Source organism: Suncus etruscus, chromosome 2 (genome assembly GCF_024139225.1).
Source record: "Suncus etruscus isolate mSunEtr1 chromosome 2, mSunEtr1.pri.cur, whole genome shotgun sequence".
In the NCBI taxonomy this organism is placed as follows: Eukaryota; Metazoa; Chordata; class Mammalia; order Eulipotyphla; family Soricidae; genus Suncus; species Suncus etruscus.
This window is the reverse complement of record NC_064849.1, coordinates 5311109-5334858: the sequence shown is the minus strand read 5'-3', so window position 1 is coordinate 5334858 and position 23750 is coordinate 5311109. Positions and strand designations below refer to the sequence as shown.

Genomic DNA, 23750 nt, shown 5'->3' with positions numbered 1-23750 from the left:
ACGGGTGGGGCCAGGCCATGGGGTCAGGCCGTCAGAGGGTGGGCTATGGTTAGTGGTGACGCCCATGCAGGTGTGCCCAGACCCTCCAGGAACTACACAGCAGTCCAGAATCATCCAGAACAAGTCCTTTATTTGGGCACGGAACGGGGAGCCTACAGCTCCTCCTTGGGCTCCCGTGTGTTATTGTCCGGTGCCTCCTAAAAAAAGGTCAGAGATACAGCTCAGTGGAATTCACCTTGTCAGCCCCTTGCCAACCCTGAGAGGTCATCTAGGCACCCACCGGGACTAGCTCTTCGGCGGGTAGCTCGCCCCCGCTGTCCAGGGAACGTGGAGAAGTCTCCAGGTCTCTGGTGCTCTTGTACTCGATCACCTGGAGGGCGGCAGAGGGGATGCGCCCTCAGAGGCCCCTTCCAGGCCCTGTCCAGGCTGAGCAGCCCACGGCACCATCAGCCCTCACCTTGCGGCCCGGGGGGCCTGGCAGGAAAGTACTTGAGTGTGGGGAAGCCGTGGATGGCAAAGGCCTCCAGTTCATTGGGCTGTGGCGTCCAGTTCAGCGATGATGATGGCCTCCTGGTCCTTGTACTTTTCTCGGCCATTCCTCCCAGGCTGGGGCATCTCCTTGCAGTGGGGTGCACCAGGGGGCATCGTGGGAAAGGGGGTGTGTGTGTTGCAGTGACAACAGCCAATGGCATCTCCAGGCCCAGCCTTCTGTCTCCCATCCTGGCACTCCACAGAAGCTTAACAAACACGTTCTTGGTCTCGTCAAAGGCCACCTGCTCAAAATTCTTGCCCACAAGGGTCTTGACCGGCTTGCTGGTCCCAGTCCGGGGGGAGGTCCTGGCTCAGGAGATAAGGGCTGCGGGGGGGGTAGGGTACCAGCTGGGTGCTTCTCTGGGGCTCAGTCTGTGAGTTGTCCCTTCACCCCACCCCCAACCCCCAACAGAGCGAGATTGAATGGCAACCTTGATCTCACCGCCAAGGACCGAGTTGCAGAAGGCAGTGACAGAGGCTGCGGTGACGGGGGTTCCCGTCTGTTGGCGCGTACTTCTTGGTGGTCTCCACATTGATGAAACGCAGTGTGGGGGCCGCCTCGGCCTTGAGGCCAAAGTACTGCAGCACGTGGCCATTGTCTGCAGCCACGTCTACCACCACGAACAGCACCTGCCGGCAGGTCTAAGCTGGCACCACCTCCCAGCCATCCAGCTAGCCAGCCAGCCGTGCCCCCAGACCAGCTCCACCTGTACCTCTCCCCGAAATGGTGGAGCTGCCTCTCCAAAGCCTGCCACCAGCTCCCTGTGGGGACTCAGTGTCTGGTTGATGAACAGCAACAGGTGGTTGAGGATCCTGGCCCCAAAGATTTTGGGTGACGTCTGTGGGGGGGGTGTGACACAGGCTGGGTCAGGGTTGGCACTTATGGGCTCCTGGCACCCGCACCTGTGCTGGGACCCACCTGGCTGTTGAACTCCGTAACCAGTCGCATGCTGTGTGTGAGGAGGAAGCGGGACAAGTCCCCCTGGTCCAGGCCCAGCTCCTCGTCCACGGGGAAGTCTGCGCGGCCCTCATCAAACTGTACAGTACATGTGACTCAGCCAGGTCCCTGCCCTGCCCCCATGACCCCAAGCCACCTTTTTTGTTTTGGGACCACACCCAGCAGTCCTCAGGTTATTCCTGGTGGGGCACGGTGGACCCCATTGGATGCCGGGGACCAAACCCAGGTTGGCTGTGGACAGCCAGCACCCTCCCAAGACACCTTTATTTTGTGTGTGTTTGGATTTTAGGCCACACCCAGTGGTGGCGCTCGGGGGTTACTCCTGGCTCTGCACTCAGAGATTGCTCCTGGCAGGCTTGGGACCATATGTGCTATGGCTCTGGCCCCAACCACCTTCTTGAAGAGGACCACGGTGTCCTTCGTGAGACCAAACTTCTCGAAGAGCTGCGGACGGTCCGTGAAGCCAAAGGTCATGTCCAGGGCATCTTGGGCCAGTGCCAGGAAGGTGGCCAGGTCCTCTCCCTCTAGGTCCTATGATCACAGGCATCACCTGTGAATCCAGCTGCCACCTGACCTGGTGCTCAGCACCTGCCCCCGCCTGGCTTCCAGCTAGCTCACCTGGAAGAAGCCAACAACCACCACATCCCGGGCCTCAATCAGCTCCCGGGCTCCCTCCTCGTCCTCCAGCCGCGTGGCACTGGCCCCCACACGCCTCCTCAGCCACTCGGCGATGCCTTCAGCCTCCCGGGGGCCTGTGGAGAGTTCCCTGAGCTGGGCAGCCACCCTTTCCCTCCACCAACCACACCTGAGCACACACACCTGTGCACTCAATGCTGCGTTCGCATCTGACATTCTTGCCACACCCCCATGCCTGCACCAGTACATGCCTTCCACCACACACAACCATATGGTCACATACTCATACACAACTGTGTGCTCATGTATACTTGTATACACACGCACACGCGCGCGCGCGCGCGCGCACACACACACACACACACACACACACACACACACGCTGCACCTGTGTACTCCTCAGGGTGAGTGCGGTTTCCGTCCCGGAAGAACTTGAGCGTGGGGTACCCCGTCACAGCAAACTCCTTGGTCAGCTCTGGCTCCGAGGGCCCGTCCACTTTGGCCAGCCGTGCTTTGCTAGACTCTGCTGCCAGTATCTGGGCCGCCTTGCTGTACTCAGGGGCCAGGGCTTTGCAGTGCCCACACCAGGGGGCGTCTGGGGAACAGGGCCATAAGCACCACATCCCTGGGGCCTGTCTTGCCCTGCTCAGCCAGCTGCTCTGAGGTCTGACCACACCTCCCTGCTTGAGGCCCATGGGCAGTGAGACCAGGGCCCGGACATGGGGCTGTCAGCCCTCTCCCCTGGCTAGCTGGGAGCTGTGCCTGCCTGTAGGAAGGGTAGGGCCCTCTATGGAACAGGAGTATCTGCAGGATGACAGCACCCTGGCCTGCTCAGGCCGTCCCCTACTGTCCCAGTGAGCCACAGATGCATAGCTGCATAGCGAAGCCCCCACATCCGAGCCCTGGGGGCCGAACCCCTGGTAGCACTCACAGAATTCCAGCAGCAGGGCAGGGTGCTCACGCAGTGCCTGGCCCAGGGTGCTCTGATTTAGCACTAAAACCCCATCCTCCTCCTCCGCGGGGGCTTCCTCCTGGCCCCTCAGGCTCAAGGCCCAGAGCAGCAGCACGGACAGCAGCTGAGGCAGGAGCCGGCCGTCCATGATGGTGCCAGGACACTGGGGTGGGGACAGATAAGGGGCCCAGGGGCCAAACAGCAGCTGCCACGTGGCACCCAGGTTGGGCACAGGGAGATAAGGCTCCTCCCCCCCTCCCCGTCCACCCCAAGGGGAAGCAGACAGAAGGGACACCAGAGGCAGGGACGCAGGTGATATTTAATGAAGACTGGGGTATCGCCAGGCTCAGGGAGTGTTGTCCCAGGCCAGACAGCTGGGTGAGATCTGACTATGGGGCCTGGGGAAGGCTCGAGACTTGGGGGTGACAGCCGCGGGCTCAGCATCTCCAGTCCGGGCTGAGGCGGAGCCCCCACTCCCAGGACACGTGCTCATTCCTGTCATCGTCCGTGAAGAAGGACCTGACCACGTAGGCACCTCGCACCAGTGCACCCCGGGGTGCTGCCTCCACTGCCGTGGTGAACTCGTACTCACGGGCACGTGGGCCGTAGCTGCCCACCATGTGCACTGCCTTGTCCACTGCAGAGAGCCAGGGTCAGGACCACCCCCTGCCCGCCTGTGACCCATACCCGTGCAGACTTACCCCCATACCCTGTACTCCATACTCCTGCATCCCTGTGCTTTTATTCCACACCCTGCACCATCCCTCTCTGCAATGCCATACCTCTGCAATCCAGCACCCTCTTACCCCACACACCTTCACCCCTTCCCTGCACTCACACACTCCACACCTCCACGCCCCTCACACCACACCACCTTCATGCACCCCTGCCCCCTGCCCCCTTTCACCCCACATCCCCGTGCCCCTATGTCTCACCACGCAGGCCCTGGCGGTAGATGTGGTGCAGGCACTTGAGGCCACTAACGATCTCCCTGTTGACCTGAGGAATAGGGGTGTCAGGGCCCTGGGGCAAGGCGGGGCGGGGCGCCCCCCTCTCCTCACCTTAAAGGTGATGGTCACTCTGTAGTCCACGCCCTCCTTGAGCACAAACACCTGGGCTTTCAACGCGGCCGGTCCTGCTGCAGAAGGAGCTACCACTCAGCCTCTGAGCCCACCAGGGGCGGGCCCTGCTCAACACCCCAAGGGAGCTAAGTGTGTGTTCGGGGTACAACCACAGGTGGGGAGGGGGGCTCAGGAAGGGGGGTCCTGGGAGGGTTACCTGTGAGGTCCATGGTGATGGGCCCCGGGGCCTGCTCAGACACCAGTGTCAGCCTGGTCACCTGCACGTGTGGTTGGCTCGCATCTGCGGTGCAAGGGGACAGCACATCACATCATGCACATCCTGGCCTGAGACCCTGCCTGCCTTGGACCTGCTTACCCTACCCTGACCCACCCTGCCGACCCTACCCTGCCCTGAATAACCCCTCCTCTCCAGACCCTACCCCCGTGGATCCCCTGTCCTGCCCCGCCCGCCTGCACACCTTCGCCTGCTGGCAGGGGTCCCAGCAGTGCCCTTTTATAGGCCGTCAGGCTCTGGTCCGCCTTGTCCAGCTGTTGAATCTCCTGAAGGCTCTTCCTGCCGGGGGCCCGGTACTCGGGCAGTGCCTCGTCCAGCGCCTCATCAGCAGGTAGGTGCACCCCCTCCTTGCTGCTTAGGAGGACTGGGGAGGGGGAGAGGACATGCGGACATGCGTCTGGGCAGCGGCTGAGCTGGCCACACTGCAGCCCTCCTGCTTCAGGAGCCGGAGACTGGGGACCCCAGGAACTGGGGTCCCTTAGATGTCCCAGCAGAAACCAGGACTAGCCGGGCAGCCGGCTCGGGGCTTGGCGCTCCGGGTCCCCATCTAGTGGGGCCTCCCAGCTCCCGGGAGAGGAGCAGGGATGCCTGACATCAGCCCTGCTAGCCCCAGGCAAGACAGGGGTGCTCCCTGGAGGTGGCACGCACGAGTCCCAGCCCCCACCCTGCTGTGCGTCTGGGTGGCCACCCTGCTCTGGGGGGGTGTCCCCGAGAAGCCACGCTGAGCGGACACCAGGAGGGGGACCCAGAGGGGTTGCTGGCACTCGGGGGGGGGACCCCGCCGCCTGTCCCCGTGCGCCCCTACCCCAACCTGGCAAGGGGTGAAGACGGGGACCCGCCCACCCGGGAGGATCGTGGGCCGGGGTCCGGCCACGCGGTGCCCACGCGCGGCCCCAAAGTTTGCGCGGGGGCGGCCGGCCGGCCCGCTCGCTCCCCGGCACGTGCGCTCACCTCGGGCGCACAGCGCCAGCCGGAGCAGCTCGAGCAGCTGCGCCCCGAGTTCGCACGCGTCCAGGCCCAGCATGGTGGCGGCGCCCAGCCCCGGCGAGGCGCGGCGCGACTGCGGTGAGCTCATGCCGCCTCCCGCCCGCGCCCCCGCGCCCGCGCCGCGCCGCGCGCCCCCAGCCAGCCGCTCCCAGGACCCCGCGGCCCGCAGAGGGAGACGAGGCGAGGCGAGACGCGCGTGGCGGGCGCCCGGCTCCGCCCACGCCGTGCCGCGGTCGCTGCGGGCTCAGGGCGGCTCCCGGGGAGGGACCGCGGGTCCCGCCGAGCTCCTGCGCCCGCCCGGAGAAAGACAGCCAGGGTGGGTGGATGGATGGATGGATGGATGGATGGATGGATGGATGGATGGATGGATGGATGGATGGATGGGATGGATGGATGGATGGATGGATGGGTGGGTGGGTGGGTAGATGGATGGATGGATGGGTGGTTGGTTGGATGGATGGATGGATGGGTGGATGGGTGGGTGGGTAGGTGAATGGATGGGTGGATGGATGGATGGATGGGTGGATGGATGGATGGATGGGTGGGTGGGTGGATGGGTGGGGGGGTAGGTGGATGGATGGATGGATGGATGGATGGATGGGTGGGTGGGTGGGTGGGTGGATGGATGGATGGGTGGATGGGTGGGTGGGTAGATGGATGGATGGGTGGATGGATGGATGGATGGGTGAGTGGGTGGGTGGGTGGGTGGGTGGATGGATGGATGGGTGGGTGGGTGGGTGGGTAGATGGATGGATGGGTGGGTGGGTGGGTGGGTAGATGGATGGATGGATGGGTGGGTGGGTGGGTGGGTAGATGGATGGATGGATGGATGGGTGAGTGGGTGGGTAGATGATGGATGGATGGATGGGTGGGTATTTGGATAGATGAGTGGTGACTATATGGATGAGTAGATGGGTGGATGGAGGGATGGGCTAGAAGATAGGTGGATTGGATGAATGGGTGGATGGATGGATGGATGGATGGAGGGAGGGAGGGAGGGAGGGGTGGATGAATGGGTAGGTGGGTGGGTAGGTGGATGGATGGATGAATGGGTATTTGGGTGGATGAGTAATGAATAGATGGATGAGTAGATGGGTGGGTGGGTGGAGGGATGGGTTGGAAGATAGGTGGATTGGATGGATGGTGCTGATATGAGGGGACGCGGAGCTGGAAGAGCAACAGACCCCACCCCAGGCACCCGCAAACAAACCCTGCCCAGGCCTCCCCTGCTGGCCCCAGGGCACCTCCTCCTTGCCGCATTAAGAGAAAAGCCAAAGCGGGGTGTCTGCTAATGCACCCACTTGTTTGCACCTTCCAATCAGGGCCCCATGCAAGGGCTCTGTGAACCCCCCAGCTAAGCAAGCCTTTGGAGCTGGGGGAGAGAGATTTTGCAAGGGGTGCTTACTGACCCCAGAGGCTGCTCAGTTCTCGAGGCTTCCCCAGAAGCCCCGCCCCTCTCCCCCGTGCACAATTCGGAGACACACTCTGGAGTGCCAGCCCCTTGGTGCCCTCTAGCTAGCTCTTCCTGGTTGGTGCATCGGGCTGTGGATTACAGTAAAGTTTTTCACACATGCCACCTCCTGGAGACCCTCTCAACTCAACCCAGGCTTTCCCACTTGCTGAGTTGCTGCCACGAAGGACCCACCCTGGGGAGCCCCCCACTTCCACATCACCCTCCTGCACTCCTAAGTCTCTGTCTGGGTCTGGTTTTTCTAGGGAGCATGGGGAGTTGTCTTTGGGGAGACACAGAGTTCAGAAAAAAGCAGGGTTTTTTCTTTCTTCTTTCTTTCTTTCTTCTTTCTTTCTTTCTTTCTTTTTTCTTTCTTTCTTTCTTTCTTTCTTTTTCTTTCTTTCTTTCTTTCTTTCTTTCTTTCTCTTTCTTTCTTTTCTTTCTTTTCTTCTTTTCTTTCTTTCTTTCTTTCTTTCTTTCTCTCTCTTTTTCTCTCTCTTTTTTCTTTCTTCTCTCTTTCTTTCTTTCTCTTTCTTTCTTTCTTCTTTATCTTTCTTTCTTTCTTTCTTTTTCTTTCTTTATCTTTCCTTCTTTCTTTCTTTTTCTTTCTTTCTTTCTTTCTTTCTTTCTTTCTCTTTCTTTCTTCTTTCTTTCTTTCTTTCTTTCTTCTTTCTTTCTTTCTTTCTTTCTTTCTTTTCTTTTTTGGTTTTTTCGGGCCACACCCGAAAAAGGGGTCACTCCTGACTAAGCGCTCAGACTTTCTTTCTTCTTTCTTTTCTTTCTTTTTTGGTTTTTCGGGCCACCCGAAAAAGGGGTCACTCCTGACTAAGCGCTCAGAAATTGCCCCTTGCTTGGGGGACCATTTGGACGCCGGGGGATCAAACCACAGTCCTTCCTTGGCTAGCGCTTGCAAGGCAGACACCTTACCTCTAGCGCCACCTCACCGCCCCCCTCTTTGTTTTTTGGTTTTTGGGCCACCCAGCAGCACTCAGTAGTTACTCCTGGCTCTGTGCTCAGAAATTGCTCCTGGCAGGCTCGGGGAACCATGTAGGTTGTTGGGATTCGAACCACCATCCATCCTAGATTGGCCTTATGCAAGGCAAATGCCCTACTGCTGTGCTATCTCTCTGGCCATTGCAGACGTCTTATATGAACAAGGTGGGTGCCAGTGACTGGGGTGTCTGTCCACACCCCACTGAGGCATGAATGTGCATGAGCCTAGGGATGAAGGTTGGCAGTAAGGACAGCAGAGCAGAGACCCAGGCCTTGCACCACCATCCCCCCAGCCTGAATCCCAGGATTTTGATCTTTAGTCAGGATCCATGAAAGAAGCAGAGGGGGAGATGGTGGGGACAAACGGCCCTCAGGTTCCTTCCTCAATATGGGACAGAGCAACCCTCAGGGTCCTTCCCAGGTGGGAGGGACAGAGCAGCCCCTCACAGTCCTTGAGTGACCCTCAAAGTTCTCCCCAGTACAAATTCAGAATGGGGAAGGTCGAATGAGAGGCCCCTATCCAGGTGGACTTGATGCAAAGAAAGAAGTTGGGAGAAAACCTTTGTTTTAAGTAAAAGCAAAGTGTGACCTAACAAGGGCCAGGTGCTTGTGGGATGACTCTGCTGTCTTAGAGTCACACAGGGCTAGTTGTAGCCTGGGATATGGGTTCCCACCTTCTCATCGCAGAGCAGGGTACCCCATTTCCAGATGTTCTTCTTAGCCAGATAAATAACTGGCCAGGAGCTCCTATGTTTCTATCCTGACTGGCTTGGTTTGTTGTTAATTCTTCACGGCTACACTTGTTCAGACCTGTTCATTTATGGTTGGAAATATGGCACGTGGGGTCTGGGGTGTGCCATGCAGAGCAGAGCCCACTCCAGGCCTTGCTCACAGGAGGCCTGTGACCGGCTGCACAGGAGACTTGGACACCTGTGGAACCTGGTGGGCTAACAGGCCAGGAGCAGTTGCAGTGAGACCTTGGACTGGTCCTGCATTGGGGTGAAGGTGGGCACAATGTCTTCCAACTCTGCCTCTCCCAGGCCACCATGCAGCAGGAAGACTGACAGGTCACATGACAGAGCAGACGCTCTGGCTGGTGGTCAGGCTCCCGGTGAGCCCCCTTAACTCTCTGGACCTCTTGTGGTGTCTTTCGGGGTGGGGGCTCCTCAGGACCCCATGATCTCGAAGCAGTTTGTCTCAGGGTTTGGGATCGTTAGACTCCTTGCACAGGCAGGAGACAACAAGATGAATGGTGATGGGACTAACAGCAGGAGGGACCAGGATCTTCTGGGGTGCTGTGGTTTGGGTTCTGGAACATGACTGTAAGGTCTGTCCAAATCATCACAGACCGGGAAGAAGCTCCTTGGGGAGCTCCAGAGACAGGTGGCACTCGGGGCTCCATCAGTCCGGGAAAGGGAGAGACCATTGGCCATTGGGGCGAGTAGGATCAGGTAGGAAGCAGGCAGGTAGAGGCTCAGAGGGACCAGGAATGACAGGTGACTACAGACAAGGCACAGAAGAAAGGATCTGCCTATGTGTTCTGCGTGTGTGCCTCACATGTGTAGGTGTTTGCATATGTATATAAGTGCATGTGTGAGGAGGGTGTTCGGCAGGGCCAGAGGGTTTCAACTTTTTCTTTTGGTTTTTTGGGCCACACCCGTCAGCGCACAGGGGTTACTCCTGGCTCTGTGCTCAGAAATCGCTCCTGGCATGCACGGGGGACCAGTGGGATGCCGGGATTCAAACCACCCTTGGTCCTGGTCGGCTGCTTGCAAGGCAAATGCCCTGAGGCTGTGCTATCTCTCTGCCCCCCCCCTTTTAAATTTAATTGGCAGTCTCGGGGACCATATGGGATGCCAGGAATCTAACCAGAACCACCATCTGTCCTGGTTAGTCTCATGCAAAGCAAATGCCCTACATGCTGTGTGCTCTTTTTCTGACCCTGGAGGGTTTCAGCTTTTGCTGCGAGCACCTGGGTCTGGCTGGGGCCAGAAGGGCCAGAGGAAGAAATGAGGCTGCAAACTTGGTGAATGCAGCTGGGCTGAGAGGTGGGAGCCGCACAGGCCTGAGCAGGCTGAGAGGTGGAGGCCCTGGGGTAGGGGGAGGTCCAGGGGCTCAGGGCACAGGCATGGGGGCCCTGCATGTGAGCTGATCCATCCCGGCTCGTGTGAGATGTGAGTACAGCAGCATCTGACTGACGTCAGCTTGCACCCTGTCTTCCAGCCTGGGGTCCCAGATGTGCTCGATGTGTGGAAGGTGAGGTCCTCTCCACAGTGGTATGGGCTCCTCATCCCCTGTCACCTAGCCGCAGGGGTGTGGCCCAAGGTGAGGAACTGGGCAACTTCACTCTGCTCAGAGATGCACCCCAGGTGGTATCTCCATGAGTTCTGAGCAGCTTGCTGGGGTCCTACAGGACACTTCTTGGGGTCATCCTGAAAATGCCCTGAAAGGATTTTAGTTTGGTTTGGTTTTGGTTTTTGGACCACACCTGGTGTGGTCAGGGTTCACTTCTGTTCTGTGTTCAAGGATTGCTCCTTGGTGTTTAGGGGATCATATGGGGTACTAGGGATCCTACCCCATTCAGTCATGTGTAAAGCTAGTGCCTTCTGATCCCTGGAAGTTCTTTTCTTTGGTTTTTGAGCCACACCCGGCAGTGCTCAGGGGTTACTCCTGGCTGTCTGCTCACTTTTTAAAAATTTTTTTTTTTTTTTGTTTTTGGGTCACACCCAGCAGTGCTCAAGGGTTACTCCTGGCTGTCTGCTCAGAAATAGCTCCTGGCAGGCACGGGGACCATATGGGACACCGGATTCGAACCAACCATCTTTGGTCCTGGATCAGCTGCTTGCAAGGCAAACACCGCTGTGCTATCTCTCCGGGCCCTCACTTTTTTAATTTTTGATTTGGGGGCCACATCTGGCAGTGCTCAGGGGTTATTCCTAGCTCTGTGCTCAGAAATCACTCCTGGCTCGGGGACCATATGGGATGCTGGGGATCAAATTGTCCTGTGTCAGCTGTTTTCAAGGAAAATGCCCTACCACTGTGCTACCACTCTGGTGTCCTGGAAGTTTTTAAATGACTGCATTGAAAATAGGAGACTATGGGGTTGGAGTAATAGCACGCGTTTGCCTAGTATGCAGCTGACTTAGGACGGCCCTGGGTTCTATCCCTGACTCCCTATATGGTCCCCCCAAGCCTGCCAGGAGTCATTTCTGAGTGCAGAGCCAGGAGTAACCCCTGAATGCTGCCAATGTGGCCCAAAAAAAGAAGAAAAAGGGGCCCGGAGAGATAGCACAGTGGTGTTTGCCTTGCAAGCAGCCGATCCAGGACCAAAGGTGGTTGGTTCGAATTCCGGTGTCCCATATGGTCCTCCGTGCCTGCCAGGAGCTATTTCTGAGCAGACAGCCAGGAGTAAGCCCTGAGCACCGCCGGTGTGGCCCAAAAACCAAAAAAGAAGAATAAGAAGAAGAAGAAGAAGAAGAAGAAGAAGAAGAAGAAGAAGAAGAAGAAGAAGAAGAAGAAGAAGAAAAGGAGACTATCGAAGAAGAAGAAGAAGAAGAAGAAGAAGAAGAAGAAGAAGAAGAAGAAGAAGAAGAAGAAGAAGAAGAAGAAAAGAAGAAGAAAAGAAAGAAAAGAAGAAAAGAAAAGAAAAGGAGACTATCTCAGTCAAGGAAGTGAGGAGTCACCAGGAAAATTCCAGAATCATAGGGCTCCATGAATGTTCTGGAAACCTCCAGACTTACTTGGGAAATCATATCTTCCCATTCTATGCCACTGGGGTAGGCCCCAGTACCCCTAGCCCTGGTGCCCATGCCTTTTGCAGACTGAGACTGCAGATTTTCTATTTATTGATTGATTGATTGGTTTTGGGGCCACACCCCGAGGCACTCAGGGTGTGAACTCAGGGTGCGAACAATAGTCCTGTAGTCCTGTATTGCAATCAATTACCGCTGTGTTATTGCTCCAGCCCCAGACCTCACAACCATATCACGATGCCTGCCCAGTGATCCCTGGGTCACTAGCAATAACACCTGCTGGGCCATAAGTGCACCCCAATGAGTCCAGTGGGGGACATGAGCTATACCCCTGTGCCCTGCCTACCTCCCCTAACCAAACCCCTGGATAACCTCCTAGCGTGGCTATACCCAGGCTCCGCATGGAGTGGTGGGTGAGATTTGTCAGGAAGCTGGAGCCCTGTGGGGAACAGCTCTGGTCACCCTCCCCTAAGGGGCCCAATTTCTCCGCTAAGATGAAGGTAGCTGAAACTAGACTGTGTCCTGTCTGGCTTCCCAGTCCTTCTGCCTCTGCAGAGAAATAAAAGACCGGCTGCTTCTGTGCTACATCCTTTGTGCAACCAGTGCACAGGCTCAGCTCAGAGGCTCAGGTGGAAATATGTTCATGGAGGGTCCTTAGGTGTGCAGAGGAGGTACACAGACATGGGTCTTGGTTTGGGGAGACGGAAGGGCGATTTGTGTGGCCTGAGGGTCAGGCTGAACACACAAGTCAGGAACCCGGTTCCTGGTGCTAAGTAAGCCAGGAACCAAGGACGGGGACAAGATGCTACCAGGCATAAGCTTCAGAAATGGCCTTAGGGGCCCGAGAGATAGCACAGCGGTGTTTGCCTTGCAGCAGCCGATCAGGACCAAAGGTGGTTGGTTGAATCCCGGTGTCCCATATGGTCCCCCGAGCCTGCCAGGAGCTATTTCTGAGCAGACAGCCAGGAGTCACCTCTGAGCAACGCTGGGTGTGGCCCAAAAACAAAACAAAAAAAAAAAAAAAAAAAAAAAAAAAAAGAAATGGCCTTAGGACATGGAGGGTCCTCATGCCCTGGGATCCAGAGGTGCCTCTCCTTGGATGCCCTGAACATACTGTAACCTCTGTGGTGCAGCCTGGACCCTGGGCACAAGGCATTTTCCCTTTGGGATTTGTCACTGCGCACACATGGCCATTCCTTAGTCTTGCCAGGACTACATGGCCGGTTTCCCTGAGGAAGTAGCGAGGGGATTTGTGTGGGTTCTGGGTCTTCGCTTTTTCTGGGAGTGGGACCACACCCTGTGGTGCTCTGGAGCTATTCCTGCTCTGTGTTCAGTCCTGGGATCAGACTGGCCAGCTGTGTGAGAGGGCAGATCCCTTGTGGCATCTCTCCAGAGGGCACCCAAGCCTGAGCCCCGACTCCCTGCTGAGCTGCCTTCGAATGGTGCAGCGGCTGGGGGTCCCTTGCCATGTGTGCTTGGCTGTGTGCACATATGGGGCAAGGCTGTGGGGACCCCTAGTAAGAGTTTCTGCAGGCAGGTGTGGGGTGAAGAAAACTCCTCACTGACCCCAAGCCCAGACAGCAACAGGGTAGCAGACAGACAGAAGGTACAAAGACACATGGACAGTGCAGACATCTTTATTCCTGCAGCTGTGGTCCAGCCATCCCGTCTGTCCCATGGGACAGGTCACCAGGGCGGTCGCAGGTACAAGGCACAGCGGAGAGTCCTGCAGAGGCACAAATCAGGAGCTCCCAGGGGCAGGGCTATGGGCCTCTTGTGACCGGTTCTTTAGACACAAAGCAGCCTGCCACACCCCACAATGCCAGGGAGAGGCCCTGCCCCACTCCTCTGGCTGGGCCTAGGGGCTTGGCAGGTACACCCACAGGGTGCTTCCTGTCCCAGGCCAGCAGCTCCTGAGTTATGGATGGTGTGGGTAGGCACTACTGGGGGTGGCGGGAAGAGGAGAGGTAGGAGGAGGAGGAGGAGGAAAAGTGGAGGACAGAGAGAGGAGAGGGGGAGAAGGAGGAGGAAAGAAAGAAGAGGAAATGGAAGAGAGGGAGGAGCAGGAGGATGGAGGAGAAGCAGGAGGAGCAGGTAAAAAGCAGAAGGAGGAGGAGGAACAGGGGGAGAGCAAAAGTAGGAGGAGCAGGAGGACAGGCCCGGCAAAGGGATGCAAGGGCGTTTTCGGAGGCTGAGTGGGAGGTGGGCAGCTGGAGGAGCAGAGTCCAGCACAGCCTGGTGAAGAACCAAAGGCAGCAGTGGAGGGAGAGGCCCTCGCCCTCAGGAGGGACCCACAGGCAGGCACCAGTCAAGCAAGAGTCAGCAGGAGACGGTGGAGGCAGTTTCCACGTTTAATTCCGCAGCAGTGCACTGGTCTAGCTCTCGGTCCAGTAGCGCAGGCGGGAAAACCGGTCCTGGATGACCTGATCGCTGTCCTGCCCGCCCTCGCCAGGTGGACCACCTTGCTAGAGGAACCAGGGCCCGGACCTCATACTTGGTCACGGAGACCAGCCTGGCACCTCTGGGCTGGTGGGGCCCGTCAGGACCACAAAGGCTGCATGACGACTGGGCTCCAGCAGGACCGCTGTTATGGGGATAGGGCCATGAAGTCTCTCGGCCCCAGGCACACACGGGGGCAGAGACCAGGCCTGAGCCCAGGTGACTCACCACGAAAGGCGATGATGTTGTCGGAGATGTTGACCAGGGCCAGCAAGACACTGGCATGGTGGGTGGAACATGTACAGGCAGTGTCGGGCCTCTGCGGCTCCTGGGCGCGAGGGCAGGAGGCTGCTGGGCACAGGCTCAACACACCCGTACCTTGTGCTCACCTCTGCGCTATCTGGGGCTCCTCATGAGCCACTGGGTGCCCACTCCAGTTTGCACCCCTCTCCCAGCCCCACCGCTGAGCCGCTCTGGTTGGGTGTGGGTGTCTGCCCTTCCCTGCATCTTCCCCCGGCCCCACGGCTGCTAGCAGGCTGGCAGTCTGGGCCTGTGTCCTCAGGCTGGACCCTGAGAGCCTCTCCACCAGTACCGTCTCATTGGTGCCAGCAGGCTGGTGAAGGCCCCAGAAGAAGAAGACAGATCTGTGGTCTGCGGTCATCAGGCTGGCTGAGTGTGGGTCTCGTCGGGAGCAGGGAAGCAGGTGGCTCCACAGGACAGCTCCAGAACTGAGGTCCAGAAGCAGGATCTGGGGGAGGGACAGTGAGGGGGTCCAGGGCCAGGAACGGAGCTGCCACAGCCCTGGACACACACACACACACACACACACACACACACACACACACACACAGCATCACACTGTCTGTCAGTGTTGGTGCCATTCTCAAGGACCACAGCCCAGGTGTCTGGCTTGTAGCGGCCGAAGATGGGTCTCCTAGAGGAAGAGCATGACGGATCTGAAGGAGACAGGGGGACCGTGCACCCCACTGCTGAGGTGGCAGCGGGGTGTCTCTGGGCCCCCAGAGTGAGGCTTCAGAGGGCCACACACATTCCCTGCAACAAAACCTTGTACCTAAGGACCTGGGTGATGTGGATGGTCCACTTGGTTCCAGCTCGGGCCCACTCAGCAGCACACAGGCCTCTGAGCCCACGAGGAGCAGATCTTCATGGCCAAGCTTGGTGCCTTCACCAGGTAGCGAATGGTCCCAGCACTGAGGGACAGCGGATGGGAAGAACAGGGCTTGAAGCCTTTCCCTCCCCTGTGCTGAGGGGCCAGGCCAGGGTGTGGGGCCAGCCCCTCGCCCACACCCACCTGCGCAGCGCCTGGGCACTGGTGTTGAGCACCAGCCTCCCACTGCGGGTCCCTCCTTAGTGGGCTCGTGTCCGTACTGGTCGCTTCCTCGGCCTGGGCCTTCATGGAGAAGCCGCACAGGGGACCCTCCTGCTCGACAGGGCTCCTGTCAGGGTCTGCAGGTGCCCTGGCCCCTCCCCAGCCCCTGCGGGCAGCACTCACACAGGGGAAGAGGATGTGATGGGCACCTGGCCCTGGAGACTGTGCAGGGGGACGCCGCTCGCACGCCGTCCACACTCAGGTTGCCTGGGGGCCCCGATCTGCTGCCCGGTGCTGCTGGAGTAGACATAGCCTTGGACCTGGAATTAGTCAGGCAGTCACAGCCCTTGCCAGGCTCTGGGAGTCTGCTGTTTGTTCTGAGGATCTGCCGTCAAGCCCCAGAGACTTGGAACCTAACCCCCCAAACCTAGTCAGGAAGCGCATTTACTGCCATTCTGGGGGCAGCCCTTGCCGTGCTGGTCAGTGGGGCGGGGATGTCCCCAGAGTCTGGTGGAGGATGGTACCTCGGTTCCCCTCTTGCGGTGAGCAGCAGCAGGTCTGGGGAGCCGTCAGCATTCATGTCGGGCACCCGCAGCAGTGTGTTCAGTGAGGAGGCGTTCTTGCCCACGAAGGTCTCGAGAGCTCCACAAGGTCTCCCCTAAGTCAGGCACACCGTCAGCATTCAGCCTCCAAGGAGACTCGCCATAACAGGTTGGCAGACTGGCCCACCCCACTCTCTCCAGTTCCCGACGTTGTCCCTGGAACATCCTTCCATGCAGAGGATAGACCCCATCTGGCCACCCCCAAAAGCCATCAAGAGCCCCGAGAGTCCTGCCACTAAGGCCCTCTGCACCCCCAAGTGCAAGCACACACACACATACACACAAATTGCTCCTGGCAGGCTCGGGGGACCATATGGGATGTCGGGGGATTCAAACTGCCATCCTTCTGCATGCAAGGCAAATGCCTTATTTCCATGATATCTCTCCGGCCCACACCATTGTACTTATTAATACACACAGACTCATATTTCCATACTTATCATACACACATTAACATTTTTATACATGCATGCACGCACACATGAAACTCATACATGCACTCATAGACATTCTATCATTTCACACACACAACCACACACACACACACACACACAGAGCTCAGGAGAGAGGTCCATGTTCTCTCTGAGTGTAACTTATATCTGATCCCAAGCAAAGGTTCTGGTTAGGCAGCTTCTTAGCCAGACTCCATCTCATCCAGATCTTGTTTTAGTTGTTCTGGTTTTGGTTTTTTGAGTGATACCTGGTGGTATTCGGGACTTCTAGCTCTGCACCTAGGAGTATTCCTTAAGGGGACTGTATGGATCGAATCTGGGTTGGATGCGTGCAAGGCAAGCGCCCTGCTTCTGTACTATCTCCAGCTCTTCATACAAAGCGTCACTCCTGGCTTTCTGGTTGGGGGCCACAGAGGGGACCACAGGAGGAACTAGGATTTGAACCACCTGTCACAGCTTCATTCAAAACAAGTGCCTTTGGCCTCAGCCTCTGTCCTTTCTCTCCAGGCTTGATCTTCGGTTTTTTGTTTGCTTGTTTGCTTTGGGCCACTCCTAGTGATGCTCAGGGCTTACACCTAGCTCTACACACTTAGGAATCACTCCTGGTAGGCTCAGGGTACCACATGATCCTTCTTTTCTTTATTGGGAGGGGGTACACCTGAAAGTATTCAGAGGTTACTCCTGACTCTGTGCTCAGGAGTTACCCTGGTGGGATCGGGGGATCAAACCAGGGTTAGCCAGGTGCAAAGCAAATGCCCTCCCGCTGTGCTATCCACCAGCCCCTGACCCTTCTCCTTGCAGAACTCCCATGCACTCAACACCCTCTCACGTGGGCATTTGATTACTGCCAGGTACACAGTCCCTGCCCTCTCTATAAGGCCTGAGGCTTCGACTTGCTTGCTCAGCTGCCCCAAGCTCAGAGCTCTCTGACATCCGCCCCATGCAGGGGACCTGGCTCGACCTGTGGCTGTCGAAACTGTCAGTTCCCCATCGTTCTTGCTCCCCAACACAGCCACATGTGGGCTTCAGACAGCAATTAGATGGAGAGGGAACCTGCAGGGTGGCCCAGCGCCGGGCTGCCCTCCCCAGTGGAAGCCCCACACTCGGATGCAGCACATGGGGCTGGCTGACCTGTAGATGAGTCCACGGCCATCAGGGAGCTGGACCTGCCAAGGAAGAAACAGGTGGAGGCTGCCCCGTGGTGCCCTGGTAGGGGGCCGGCACAATCCACGAGGGCCCCGTCCTGGGCTGCCGGCCTTTCCCAGAGGACACTGCCATTGACTCCTGACAGAGCGGCCACAAAGGTGCAGGGAGTCGAGAAACCTAGGCAGAGGAGGGTGGGTGTGGGCTGCTGTCCCTCCCAGCCCAGACAGGCTGTGGCCCGCTATACCCGGACCCACCACAGGTCCCTGGGCAGCCCTGAGACTGCCTCCATCTCTGCTCCCCCCACCACGAATGGGAAACCTAGGATGGGTTCAGATATAGGATCACCTTCGTCCGAGCAGGATATGCTGGAGTTGCTGCTGGTGTTTGTGCTTTTATAAAGAATGAGAACATCTTGGATCCTGTCCATGTTCACATCCCTCATGCCCAGGAAGTTGTAGGTGACTGAAAAACAAGACCACAGTCTGATCTTTAGAGTGGGACACCTCTCACTGTGGCACAGCTCACACCTGCTGTCTGCAGCCACCACAGCAGGACCCTCTTCCGTACCAGTCCCTGACAGCTGGGACATAGGGGGCCCCAATACTCCAATCCCACCCCATGCTCAGGAACCCCTCTCTTTCAGGCCAGGGTAGCACAGGGCTGGGTTTAATCCCTGGTACCACAGCGCATCCTGAGAACTATTGGCTGCAGCCCTGGAGAGTGCCCAGATCACTGCAGGTAACTTGAACTTGGCTGGAGTGGGTCCCCAACACTGGAGGACCCAGGAAACATGACACTGCGAGGTCTTTGCATTGAGGTGCTGGCCCTGATCACTGGGAGCACCCCAAAGAAAAACAAACCAAGTCACGAATCAAAGTAATGACAGTGAACTCTGCCTTATGTCACACGTAAAATTAAACTCAAAATGTTAAAACTACAGGGGGAGGGCCCGGAGAGATAGCACAGTGGTGTTTGCCTTGCAAGCAGCCGATCCAGGACCAAAGGTGGTTGGTTCAAATCCCGGTGTCCCATATGGTCCCCCCGTGCCTGCCAGGAGCTATTTCTGAGCAGACAGCCAGGAGTAACCCCCTGAGCACTGCCGGGTGTGGCCCAAAAACCAAAAAAAAAAAAAAAAAAAAAAAAAACACTACAGGGGGAGGGGGAGGGCCGGAGAGACAGCACAGGCACAGCACAGCACAGCACAGGTAGGGTGTTTGCCTTGCACATGCTGACCCAGGACGGAACTGGGTTCGATCCCCAGTATCCCATAGGGTCCCCGAGCCTGCCAGGAGCGATTTCTGAGCATAGAGCCAGGAGGAACCCGTTGAGCGCTGCTGGGTGTGACCCAAAAACCAAAAACAACAACAATAACAACAAAAAATACCTATGTGGGGATGGGAATAGATGACTTAGAGTGCTGGATACAGGCTTGGCTTGACCCAGAGGGCAGAAAGAGAGAAGCAAGAGATACTGGGTTTTATCAAACAGTGGCCAAGGATATGGAGACAGGAGTCTGGAAGTCAGCTCAGCAACACACAACACGGCACATGTTTGTTTGTCTGTTTGGTTGATTTTTGGGCCACATCCAGCAGCGCTCAGGGGTTACTCCTGGCCCTGTGCTCAGAACTGTTCTTGGCTTTGGGAACCCTATGGGGTGCTGGGGATCAAACCGAGGCCAGCCACATGCAAGGCAAACATCCTACCCACTGTATTATTGTTCCGCCCCTAAAATGTTTTATTTTATTTTATTTTTTTGGGTTTTGGGCGATACCCAGTGGTGCTCAGGGGTTCCCCTCCTGGCTCTGCACTCAGAAATCGCTCCTGGCAGGCTTAGGGGACCATATGGGATGCCAGGTATTGAACCTGGGTCCATCCCAAGTCGGCTGTGTGCAAGGCAAATGCCCTACTGCTGTGCTATCTCTCCAGCCCACAGCACCTGCTTATGTGAGGTCCCAGGGCCATTCCCAGCAGCGTGTGAAACCACATGCACATATATTCACCCCCTACTCACTCACACACTTACACACATCATGCGCATACCTTCACAATGCCCTCATTCATGTACATCTACAAACATCCATGCACACAGGCAGTCAGACATACTTGCGCACTCCCATACTTACACATGCAGTCACACAAATAATTCACTCACTCACATACACAACCCACACACGCATACGTTCATAGACATACACTCACACTCATGTACGGGTGATCCTGGCCCTCAGGACATTACGCTCAGTGAACTGAGCAAAGACAAACACTGCGTGATTTACCCAAGTGTAGAATCAGGGACTCTGGCTAGAGGAAGTAAGTGGGGCTGGGGAGATGGTGCTGAGGTTTCAGACTGGCCAGCAAACAGGCTTTGAAAGGATCCTAGCACTATGTGGCTTACCAAGTACTGCCATGGGGATTCCTGGTGGGCCTTCAGCACAGATGCCCAAACACCCCAAAGGTACCCAGAGCATGATAGAGAACAGACAAGGATGTAGTGTGGGATCTGCGGAGGAGTTGAGAAGGGAGGAGAGGCCTTAAGACACAAACTCAGCTTAAAAATTAGTGAAAATCTGGGCTGGAGAGATAGCGAAGTGGTATAGGGCATTTGCCTTGCACACAGTCGACCCAGGATGGATGGTGGTTTGAATTCCGGCATCCCATATGGTCCCCCAAGCCTGCCAGAAACGATTTCTGAGCTTAGAGTTAGGAGTAAGTCCTGAGCACCACAGGGCATGGCCCAAAAGCAAAAATAAAATAAAATAAAATAAAATTAGTGAAAATCAGGGGCCAGAGCTATAGTACAGTGGGTAGGGTGTTTGCCTTGCAGGTGGTTGACCCAAGTTCAATCCCATGCATCCCTGATGGTCTCCCGAACCTTCCAGCAGTAATTTCTGAATGCAGAGCTAGGAGTAACCCCTGGGTGCCTCCGGGCATGGCCCCAACAAACAAACAAAACAAAACAAAAATTAGTGAAAATCAGGGGCCAGATAGATAGTACAGAGGTGAGGCCATTTGCCTTGTGAGCAGCTGACCTGGGTTCAATTCCTGACATCCCATATGGTCCCCCAAGCATTGCCAGGAGTTATCCCTGAGTGCAGAGCCAGGAAAGGGATGGACACTGTGGCATAGGCAAACACCAGGAGCTAGACAAAGTGAGGCAGACACAAAGGGAATGTATGGCCCGAGAGGGAGGGTGGTTCAGAGTTTTGTTTAGGATGAAAGGCTGGAGTGAGGGCCTATGTACACATGGGTGTAGGGATCGAACCCAAGGCTTCACAGGTGCCAAGGATGAATTCCAGCTCTGTGAATGTTTCATACCATGCAGCTGTGCACTTTCCAACTATGAGAACGGCACTTTGGGTCAGGGTCTGTCCTTACAACTATCAAGAAGCCACCTGACCCCCCAGACCATAGATTCACCCTCTCCACAAAGCCAGCCTGTGTGGGCCCTTTACTGCACCCAGCAGGCCTGGATCTGGAGGGGCTGCTCTCATCTATCCTGCGTGGCCTGGAACCAGGACTGTCCTGCGCAAGGGAGCCAGGAACCGGACTCAGCCCTAAAGCAAAGACACTCACCAGGCAGGCTTGGGAAGGTCAGCATACCAGGCTTGGTCTGGCCCCACCAGCCACATCCTGGCCATTTCATTTGTTTCTTTGGTGTCATACCAGACAGGGCTGACTCCTGGCTCTTTGCTCAGGGATCAGGGTTACTGATCTCAGGATTACTCCTGGCAGGTTTGGGGGACCATCCATAGTGCTGCAGATCAAATCTGGGTCACTGTACTATTACTCCAGCCCCAACGTCTGTTTTAATTCAAGAAAGAGATAGAGGCTGGGGCGATAGCACAGCACGTAGTCTATCTGCAATGGACCCAGGTTTGATTCCCGGCATCCCATTTGGTACCCCAAGCTTGCCAGGAGTAACTCCTGAGCATTGTCAGGTGTGGCCCAAACACCAAAACAAAAATTAAAAAGACCAAGTAGGCAGGCCACTGTATGTGTGGTCCCCACCCACCATTCCTCAAAGGTGAGAGGCCCCCTATTTATGGGGGAAGGCGCACACTGGCAGTGCTGGGGATGGAACTCAGGGCTCTTGCAAACGAGATCTGTGCTTGATTCTTTGAACATCTCCCAGCCCAGTGCTCCTTCCCAGTGGGGAACTGGAACTCCCCCAAGTGCCAGGAGAACTGTAGGCATGGAAGCCTAATGTAGTGTATGCCCAGGAAGGCAGGCCTCCGGGGCACGAACTCACCTGCTTGGCTGAAGTTGATCCTCCACATCCCCTGGGCCACAGACAACTCTGGGCAGGGGACAATGAAGGAGATGACGAAGACGGTGAAAAGGCAGATGAAGAGAGAGAGGAAAAAGACCACCCTGCGGCAGCGGGACAGGCGAGACAGTTGTGAGGAGACTTTCGGGGGTTCCTCTTTGCCCATTTGGGTCCCCAGAGTCCCCTGCGGCTTCTTGTCTTCATTTTTTAAGGGGTGGATCTCGGCTTCCACGTCCTTGTTCTCCATCATCATAAGCACATCCCTGTTGTCACAGATCCCTGCGGGGCAGAGAATGGGGGTCTGAAAAGGGCAGAGGCCACCTGGAGGCAGTGCCGCCTGTGTGCCCCATGCCCTAGGACACGAAACTAAAGAACCCACTGGGTCACAGGATCCCTAAGGAGGCAAAGCAGATGTGTGAGGTCAGTGGGAACGGAAGTGCTTTGCTGTAGGTCCTGCCCACTGCCCACTGACGTTCGTGGGTGGAGCAGGGACCCAGCCCAGGTTAAACATTCACTGGCTGGAGTGGAGCAGAGTGGGGGGGCCCAGTCCTGCTTCCCTCCAGAGACAACTCAGCTCTGAGTGTCCCCAACCAGGTGGCCCCGGCACCCTGCCTGCGGGCTGCTTTGTGGATCAGTCTCACTTTCTAGGTCTGTTTCTGAACAATTAACCAAAGGAACTTGCTTGAAGGCAAGTGATGCATCGCTAGGACAGCTTTGATGGAAAGCAGGAGGCGAGGGGCTGGGGAGGAAGGACAGGGATGAAGGGAAAGCCTTGCTTGCAGAGATCTATGCCTGGGGCCTGATGCCCAGCACCATTAGGGAAGCTTGTGCAGCAACGGGCCTTGTAATGGACACTGAAGGCCGGCCAGGTATTGCCAAAAGTGGCTCTTTGGGTGAATAGACACATAGATTCCTTGGGTCACACACACACACACACACACACACACACACACACACACGTCACAAGCCTGCTTTAATGGTGTCAGGCTGAGAGGCCTCAGCACCCACCATGGTGAGAGGTGAATCCTGGCCGTATTGCCCTGACCTTAACACCACAGCCAAGAGTACAACCAACCCCTGAGACACAAAAGCCTCAACATGGGTCAAAGCGGGATAAGGCTTTGCCTTGCACACAGCTGATCTGTTCAATTTTCAGCATCCCATATGGTCCTACCAGCTACCAGGAGAAATTTGTTTGTTTGTTTGTTTGTCTTTGGGTCACACCCCGGCAGTACTCAGAGGTTACTCCTGGCTCTGCACTCAGAAATCGGTCCTGGCAAGCCTGGGGGATCATATGAGATGCCAGGATTCCAGCCACCATTCATCCTGGATTGGCTGCGTACAAGGCAAACACCCTACTGCTGTACTATCTCTTTGGCCCCCAGGAGAAATTTCTGAGCGAAGAACCAGGAGTAACCCCTGAGCACTGCCAGGTGTAACCCCCAAAACAAACCAAAAACCAAAAGCCTCTACAAAGAGCAGGGGAAAGCATTGGGCACAGAATTTCTAGAGGACCCAGTAGCCAGAGTGATAGTTTAGTACATAGGGTGCTGATTCTGCACATGGCTGGCCTGGCTTCAACCCCCAGCATCTTAGTTGGTCCCCTGAGCACCACCAGCTGTGGCCCCCACACCAAAACCTACCAAAAAGAAATTTTCTTAGAGGACCCAGCAATTCCAGACCAGGTCTAGGCCTGAGAACCGAAAAAAAGGTTGACTGACACAAAAACATACACAGGCCATTGAAAGCTTTATTTTTCGCAACAACCAGCAGGCTGGAACAGAGCAATAGCACAGTGGATAAGGCGTTTGCCTTGCACGCAGCCAACCTGGGTTCAATCTCCAGCATTCCATATGGTCACCTGAGCCTGCTAGAATTAATTTCTGAGTGCAAAGCCAG

General features: G+C 56.5%; 3 protein-coding genes across 3 annotated transcripts; all 3 read right to left on the bottom strand.

Moving 5' to 3' along the window:
* Positions 1 to 113: 113 nt before the first annotated feature.
* On the bottom strand, positions 114 to 3256 carry PDIA2 (protein disulfide isomerase family A member 2). Its single transcript, XM_049768013.1, is given in 16 exon segments — positions 114 to 197; positions 281 to 370; positions 458 to 475; positions 477 to 533; positions 535 to 627; positions 629 to 645; positions 734 to 812; positions 814 to 879; positions 963 to 1022; positions 1024 to 1161; positions 1245 to 1370; positions 1451 to 1567; positions 1883 to 2020; positions 2108 to 2241; positions 2514 to 2720; positions 3057 to 3256. Coding segments are annotated over 16 exon segments (1554 nt in total). The 5' UTR covers positions 3226 to 3256; the 3' UTR covers positions 114 to 152.
* Positions 3257 to 3377: 121 nt separating this feature from the next.
* ARHGDIG (Rho GDP dissociation inhibitor gamma) lies at positions 3378 to 5501 on the bottom strand. The gene is made up of 6 exons (XM_049767995.1): positions 5385 to 5501; positions 4618 to 4797; positions 4356 to 4439; positions 4139 to 4215; positions 4013 to 4076; positions 3378 to 3714 (listed from the first exon to the last, which is right to left on the bottom strand). The coding sequence occupies exons 1-6, from the start codon at positions 5455 to 5457 to the stop codon at positions 3515 to 3517; spliced, it is 678 nt and encodes a 225-aa protein (XP_049623952.1). The 5' UTR covers positions 5458 to 5501; the 3' UTR covers positions 3378 to 3514.
* An 8278-nt stretch (positions 5502 to 13779) lies between these two features.
* FAM234A (family with sequence similarity 234 member A) lies at positions 13780 to 22229 on the bottom strand. Its single transcript, XM_049768275.1, is given in 17 exon segments — positions 13780 to 14066; positions 14068 to 14125; positions 14128 to 14199; positions 14283 to 14338; positions 14340 to 14379; positions 14442 to 14802; positions 14904 to 14988; positions 15127 to 15157; positions 15160 to 15222; positions 15225 to 15318; positions 15367 to 15550; positions 15594 to 15704; positions 15909 to 16021; positions 16023 to 16042; positions 17570 to 17761; positions 17930 to 18046; positions 21834 to 22229. Coding segments are annotated over 17 exon segments (1944 nt in total). The 5' UTR covers positions 22105 to 22229; the 3' UTR covers positions 13780 to 13990.
* Positions 22230 to 23750: the final 1521 nt, after the last annotated feature.